We start from the raw sequence: 7,549 nt of genomic DNA on the forward strand, positions 1-7,549 counted from the left end.
TGAGGGAGGAACAGTGGCTGTCAGTATTTGCTACTCCCTCAGTATCTCAGTACATCACTAGCTAACACTCCTTCATATGTAGTTAGTAATTGTTCATTTTGAATTCTTGCTCTTAACATACCTAGTGTGGTTTCTGTTTTCTGACTGGTCTCTGTTCCCCACTTTGAATCCTACCTTCCTCATCCCCAGTGAATCCAAGTGCCATTCCCCTTTCAAGACCCAGTTCAAGATGAAAACACGGGTGCCCATCCCAAAGCACACACCTCCCATCCCTGAGCCACTGGGATCTCTACTACTCCACTCAAACTTGATCATCTATGGCAGGGGTCAGCAAACTACAGTCCATGGGTCCAAGTCAGTCCTCTGCCTGTTTTTGTAAATAAAGTTTTATTGGCACACAGGCACCCCCATTCGTTTATATACAGTCTGTGGCTGCTTCCAGGCAACAACCACAGAGTTGACTAGCCGCAGCAAAGGCCGTCCAGCCCACAATGCCTCTTGACTACCTGCCCTTTCAGGGAAAAGCTTTCTGGCCCCTGCTCTGTTGCCTTGCATTGGTCTCTATTTCCTGTTCGTAAGTCTCCTAAGTACACTGGACATTCAACAAATGACCAACATCCGTTCTATTCATTGATGACCACGAGATGAGTTCAGTGCATCCACCCAACAAAGCGTCTTACCTGAGAGTGAACTGCTCTGCCATAGACCCACTGGTCAGAGACACTAGGAAGGTGGCTGTGTCCCCTTCGCGGACAAGGTTCAGAGGCACCGAGATGACTACGTTCTCATCCAGGCTCACCAGGGACCACCTCAGGTCGTCCTGGGTTGGGTAGACCACGACGCTCCCAATCCTCTCCCGGGCGGGGAGTGCCGGCTGGGGGCCCTCCTGGCCCGCGTGGATGTTGTTCTCCCACTTCCTATCCTCCTCCAGGGGGCACTCTCCAGCCTCGTCAGCCGGGTACACCGTGAAGAAGAGCTCCATGGCGGTGCCGCCCAGCAGGGCCGGCACCTCCTCCTCAGGCTCCAGGTCCAGGCCAGAGCTGAACCACTCGGGTAGCAGCTGCAGCTCAGCCACGCACAGCCCCGGGTCCCCCTGCAGCCGGCAGCTGGCCGCCACTTCCCTGGCCTCGGGAAAGGCAAACATCTTGACACAGGGCAGGCTGTCCACAGGGTTGCCAGTGTCCCAGTCCATTCCTGTGATGTAAAACAAGGTCTGCACTTTGGGTCTGTTGGAGTAGATGGAGCTGTCAAGGATGTGGGATTTCAGCTTCCAGTTGAAAGGAAACTTCTCCAACTTGCCAAAGGGTGTGGAGGTCAACAGGAGCTCCTGGGGGATGGTCTTGTCCACTGCAAAGGGGCCGTAGCTGGCGTTGACGAGGGGGGGGGTCCTGGTGCGGTAGATGAAGAAGGCCTCGGCCCGGGTCTGCAGACTGGAGTTCCTCGTGAGGTCCTGGTTGGCCTCCTTAAGGAAGAAGGCCTGCTCTGCGCTCTCGAGGCGGAAGCTCGCGGGGAGGTAAGTGGGAAGCGAGGAGAACCTGTGCAGGCTGTCCGCTCCTCGGCTCTGCGACTCTGCAGGAGAGGAAAGCGAAGGGAGTCAAAGCCGAGCTCAGACAGGAAATGAAACAGACGCAGCCAGCCTCCAGCCCGCACCCCCTACCAACCAACCACCCACTCACGGCACCATCCCACCCGGCCTCATCACAGTGAAAGTCCTGCAGTTACACAAGGCGTTCTTCAGATCTTCCCAAAGAACCAATGCAGAGAGGGAAGGAGTCCCATCTACCACCAATCAGAGGGGCCAAGGGATGAAGAATTACCTCTCTGGAAGGAAAACACTGCCTGCTCCTCTCTCCAAAGCTTAGCCCAGAGAACCATGGTCATCTCTGTTGTTAATCACCCTGCAGACAGCAGGTTGACACAGAGCCAAGCCCACCATGCAGGCACTGCCCCTTCCTATCGGGTCTGTTAAGGAACTCTGGAGACACAGTGCCTAAGTCATTTGCCTGCTAACCAGAAGGTTCAAACCCACCAGCTGCTCTGTGGAAGGAAGATGAGGCCATCTACTTCCATAAAGATTAACCTACCCCCTTGGAAACCTAGTGGGGGTTGCTTTGACCTGGAATTGACTCAGTGGTAGTGGGTTGTTTTTTTTCTTTTTTTTTTTTAAATAGGGTCTGTTAATGCTTTATGGTGGCATAGTGCATAAAGCATCTGACTGCTAACCAGAAGGCTGGAGGTTCAAACCCACCATAGTGATACTGCCTCGGAAACCCAAGGAGGTGTCGCTATGAGTCAGATCCAACTCCACAGCAGTGAGTTTGGTTTTGGTATGCAGCCCTATGGGGCAGTCCCACTCTGTTCTATAAGGTTGCTGTGCATCAAAATCAACTTGGCAGCGCCCGACAACACAACCAGGCTTAACTGCTTTGACATGTCTGCTTATGGCCATCACTCGCATCTGTGCTGGGTGCTTGGGAAAACTCTTCATAGGGACTTTTAGACCTCCCCATCGTTCTTCCCGAAATGAGGGTGAAGCTGGGAGCCAGCACTCCCGTTCTAAACGTTTCTCTCCTCTTCAGAACCACTAGGGAAGATGCATGAAAACTGATCTGCAAGGATGCTCACTACAGCCTCAGCTAGAGTTGCAGACACACTTACGAGCAGAGGCACTGCTACCTGGGATCAGACTGACAACAGCAACTTGAAAAAAGAGACAGGATGCTTAGGGGGCTGTGTATTGACGTCAATGCGGGAGGAAGCCCTGAGAGGAGGACGACAAGGGTTGCACAATTCCACGAGTGTAGTGAGTGTCACTGAATGAGCCGGTAGAAACCATTGAACACTTTGCTTTGTGTGTTCTCAACAACAACAAAATTAAAAAGAAAAAATAAAAAGGACAGGCACTAGACTCAGATGCCTGGACTTGAACCTGGCTCTGCTGGCTTTAAACTGAGCAACTGTGAGCAAGGTTCTCAACCTCCCTAGGCCTCAAATGGCCTCATATACAAACCCGTGGCCACTGAATCAATTCCAACTCATAGCGACCCCACAGTACAACTGCCCCATAGGGTTTCCAAGACTGCAATCTTTACAGAAGCAGACTGTCTCGTCTTTCTCCTGCTCTCATGTACAAAAAAAAACAAACAAAACCCATTGCTATAGAGTCTGTTCCAACTCATAGACAAAGTAAGATACAAATAAATGTTACCTTATTGGGCCCATAATGACTAATGAGTTAATAAACACGAATCTCCTCAAATGATGCCTGGTACATACGGATGTTCAATCATTATTTACCTGCTACTAACAACAAGCATTATTATTATTTTAATTCATACTGAAGTTTCACCAACAGGAGGCTGGATAACCTATACATTTTTACAGTAGAATTATAGGATGCTGTGAAAAACAAGATAGGGCTATACGTACATAGTTGAATAGATGTCCACAACACATTATTAAGCATATTGCAAATTACAAAGCTAAGTATAAATATGCCACGTATGATACTAGTTGGGTCATTTTTAAAATTCTACAGATGTGTCTGTAAATGTGTATGCTGAAACTTGTGGTTACAGAACCCACCAGGAAGATTAGCTTCTTACCATCTATGCTTCCATCTCTCTTTTTGACTTAGAGCCACCACGCATTATTTTCTTAATCTTAAAAATACATACTCTTAATGTGTTTCTCCCAAATGGAGTACCACAGAGAGCAAAGACTCAACAGGCGTTTTCAAACTTTGGCCGACAGCCAACAGGGAGCCAAAAAAGTAGGTTGAGAAGGCTGGGAACCTGCCCCAAAATCCACCGGCAGCCCTGGTTGGATTTTCCCCACCGGCTCAGGAAGAGATGGAGTCTGACTGTGAGATGAGACAGCAAGTAACTGCCGCCCCATCGACCCTGACTCCAGCACCTACTTTTCCTAAGCTTGCTGCAAATTCCACAAAACGTAGTTTTCTGTTGCTTTCAGAATTTGGCGGCCTTTTCCTAGCTATCTTTGGTGAGCTTTCCATTCTCAGAGGGTGACAAAATTGTAATTAGGAGACGGTGAAAAATGCACAACCACATAGAGGTGATGCATCCTTTCTTTCAAGAAGATGTTTAGAAAGTGCCATCAGTACGGCTGGTCCCATGTTGGGTTCCTTGCTGGAGAAAGGGGGCGGGAGTGCTCACTCACTGATTCATTCATCTGGTGATTTATTTAACTCTGTATCTGACTCATTTACCACATTTCCAGCACAATGCTGTAGAGGGACACCTCAGGGCAACTCAGACTCAGTTTCTGCCCCAAAGAGCTGGCCGGGTTTGGAAAAGGCCATGCTAACACACAGGAAGCAGTTGGGAAACTGAACATCAAGACCCTTAAAATGCCCATCCCAGAGATTCTCCACCCAGGAACCTGTTCTAGGGAAATAAGAGTTCAGGAAGGAGAGCAGTGTGGACGTGTGTTCAACACAAGCATGATTTATAACAGAAACACACTGGAAGCAACCTAAAAACTCATCATTACAGCCGGTCTGTGGAGGCAGTCCACCACCCGTCTGCAGGTCCTTGTACTGCGGTGACGTGTGTGCTGTGACGCACTGGAAGCAATGCCACTGGTATTCCACACACCAGCAGGGCCACCCACGGTGGATGTTTCCAGACCGCGATTAGGAAGACTGGGAAGAAAGACCTGGAAATCTGTGTCCAAAAACAAGCCAACAAAACCCTCATGGATCACAACAGAACAGCGTCGGATACGGTACTGGAAACACACAGTGGCCACACCTGAGCAGGCCAACAATCGTGAAGAGGTGCAGGGGGGCGCTGTGTGACTGTATTATGCGTGGGGCTGCCAAGAGGCCAAGCCAGCCTGAGCGCAGCAACGTGTCTGTGATAATGAATTGCCATCAAAGTCATCACTTCAACACGTACGTCGTACCAACAGAAACTCAGAACATGGTAAGTAAAAGCAGACATCGCAATGGCGTAAATTAGCCCATATCTGAGAGATGCATACGCCAGTCTCCACACACACAAATGGACACGTACACACGAGATATTCATTTCTGTAACACAGACCCAAGTTTCTCCTGAATGTGTCAGTACAGATGCTTAAGATCTGGGTGACAGACAGAGGACAGAGAAATGACTCTGAAGAATTAGCATCACCTACAGGAACTTCCAGCAGCGGTCGCCACCAAGGGGCAGTTTCTATTTTGACATAGCCTAGCCATGGGAGTGAGATTTAAATTAGTTTTTTGTTGGTTTCTTTCCCCTCTCATATCAGGAAGTTCAATCCCAGGTGAACTTGGCCATGAATTAATTGGCAACTAGGACAGTGGTCGGTGGCGTATGCGCCTGGCACAGTCTGGCGATTCCCTTGGGCTGGCTGTGCAGGCATGGAGCCCACCAGATTTGGAGATGAAAGGTCCAAATATCACCTTCGTGTGAGATTTAGGGGAAGCCTAAGGAAAGGCTGAAATTCTGAGTGACTTCCTGACGTGCAAAAGGAGGTTCAAATCAATGCAAACTATGCTGGGATGGGCTTTGTTCTGCGGTGGACGGCTTTATTGGGTTTCTTTTCTTTTCTTTTCTTTTCTTTTTTTTATCTTTTCTGTGGGTATTTGACTCCTTGAAAAAAAACCTGATTTACAAGGCAGTTAAAGCGGTGCCTTCTCTCTTCTTTATCGTGGCCAAAGCGTCCATTTTATCTGAAGGAGCAGGATGAGGTTTGAACGCCTGTCCCACCATAACTCAAGCAAAATGCCATACAAATTTTGTCTGAAAGCTTTTACAGAGAGCCATAAACACTGCTGCCAAGGCCTCGTTCAGGCCTCAGACCCCAACAAAACACGACAACTGAATTAAGGAGCATTTCATGACACCACAGGGCTGTGTCCTGAGAAACGCAGGCCAACACCCTCCCTCTCATCCCAAAACATAACATAGTGGCGCCATTCTCTTTCCGATTGGCAGGTAGACCATGTGGCCTGCACTCTGCATAGGAAATGAAGTCCCATTCAGTCTGCTGATTTCCAAGAGAGCTTTTCACTACTGTGTGAATGAGGTGGGTCCTGAGAACACAAAATAAGACGCCTTAATGAGGCGCTGCTGAAAGGAGCCTCTCATCACTGCCCTCGGGAAGAGTCAAGTTCAGGTTCAGAGAGAGCAGAAGGTGCACTCACAGATGCTTCAGGCTAAGGGTTCCTCCAGCTCAGCACCCCAGGAGCAGATGGCTCCGGACAGCCCTAGAAAGACGTTCGGGGGTTACCAGTAACCTCCCAGAATGCAGAATCTCATGGGGCGCTGGTGGGACCCTGGGATCCAAAGTGTGTGGACAGATTTCACAGCTTTGCTTGGCACCAAGAAGTATCCCTGGACATGTGCCTCCTGGATCACGATGGAGGGGGCCTGCTGCCCCCAGCCCCCAGAACCATGGAACTCAGAAAGCAGTCCTTTCACTAACATTGCCAGCCCCTCTGGGAAGTCAGAGGTCCTGGGTGGTGCAAACGGTTAAGTGTCAGCTACTAACTGAAAGGCTCCAGGTTCAAGTCCCACCCAGAGGCACCTCTGAAGAAAGGCCTGGTGATCTACTCTTCAAAAAAACAGCTCCTGAAAACCCCGTGGAGCACATTCCACTCTGACCCACACGGGGTCCCTGAGACTCAGAACCAACTTGATGACGTCTGGTCTGGGGTTTGGTTTATCTGGAAAGCTAACTGTTAGTCCGTGACTGGTCACCACCTGAGGTTAGAGACCCACAACATTTCTGCACCCGAGTCTCCTCTAATTCCCACAACACAGCTCAGGCATGGGCAGCTGGGCTTGGCAGGCTCTTTTTCTGATGGGCCAGGGTCCAAGCCTCAGAAAAGCAGCAGAAGCAAGAGAAATTCCTCACTGACCCATCAGAGAGGCCACTGCACTCAGCCCTGGCTGATCTCTTAAACTTGGCAGCCAGGGCTCAGAAGGCAGCCTTTGTACACATGTGTATCAGCTCAGGACGGTGTAGTGAGTGTCAGGTCACAGGGCAGAGGATTGGACTAGAAGACCCCTCACACTCTCTTCCACCCAGAGTCTTCTCATCTGTCTCCGCAACTTCACTCAGGGCTGTTCTCATGTTGTCATCACCACCATCACCATCACCACCAACACCATCACCATCACCACCATCACCATCACCACCATCACCACCATCTCCACCATCGCCATCACCATCACCACCAACACCATCACCACCATCACCACCATGATCATCATCACCATCACCACCTTCACCATCACCACCATCATCACCATCACCACCATCATCATCACCACCACCATCACATCACCATCATCACCACCACCACCATCACCATCACCACCATCACCATCACCACCAACACCACCATCATCACCATCACCACCATCACCATCATCACCACCATCACCATCATCACCACCATCATCACCATCACCATCATCACCATCACGACCATCACCACCATCACCATCACCATCATCACCACCACCATCATCACCACCATCACCATCACCACCACCATCACCACCACCATCACCAT

At 49.8% G+C, this 7,549-nt stretch overlaps 1 protein-coding gene across 1 annotated transcript in view; it reads right to left on the bottom strand.

Moving 5' to 3' along the window:
- TMEM132B (transmembrane protein 132B) overlaps window positions 1–1,875 on the bottom strand; it is a 192,053-nt gene extending 190,178 nt beyond the window's left edge. Inside the window, exons 1-2 of the mRNA XM_007938234.2 lie at window positions 1,818–1,875; window positions 681–1,569 (exon numbers count right to left, since the gene is read on the bottom strand). Coding sequence (XP_007936425.1) covers window positions 681–1,569; window positions 1,818–1,875 — 947 coding nt within the window. The remainder of the gene's footprint in view (window positions 1–680; window positions 1,570–1,817) is intronic.
- Window positions 1,876–7,549: the final 5,674 nt, after the last annotated feature.

The sequence above is a fragment of the Orycteropus afer genome, unplaced genomic scaffold, assembly GCF_000298275.1.
Source record: "Orycteropus afer afer isolate SDZICR_OR568_19922 unplaced genomic scaffold, OryAfe1.0 scaffold00048, whole genome shotgun sequence".
In the NCBI taxonomy this organism is placed as follows: Eukaryota; Metazoa; Chordata; class Mammalia; order Tubulidentata; family Orycteropodidae; genus Orycteropus; species Orycteropus afer.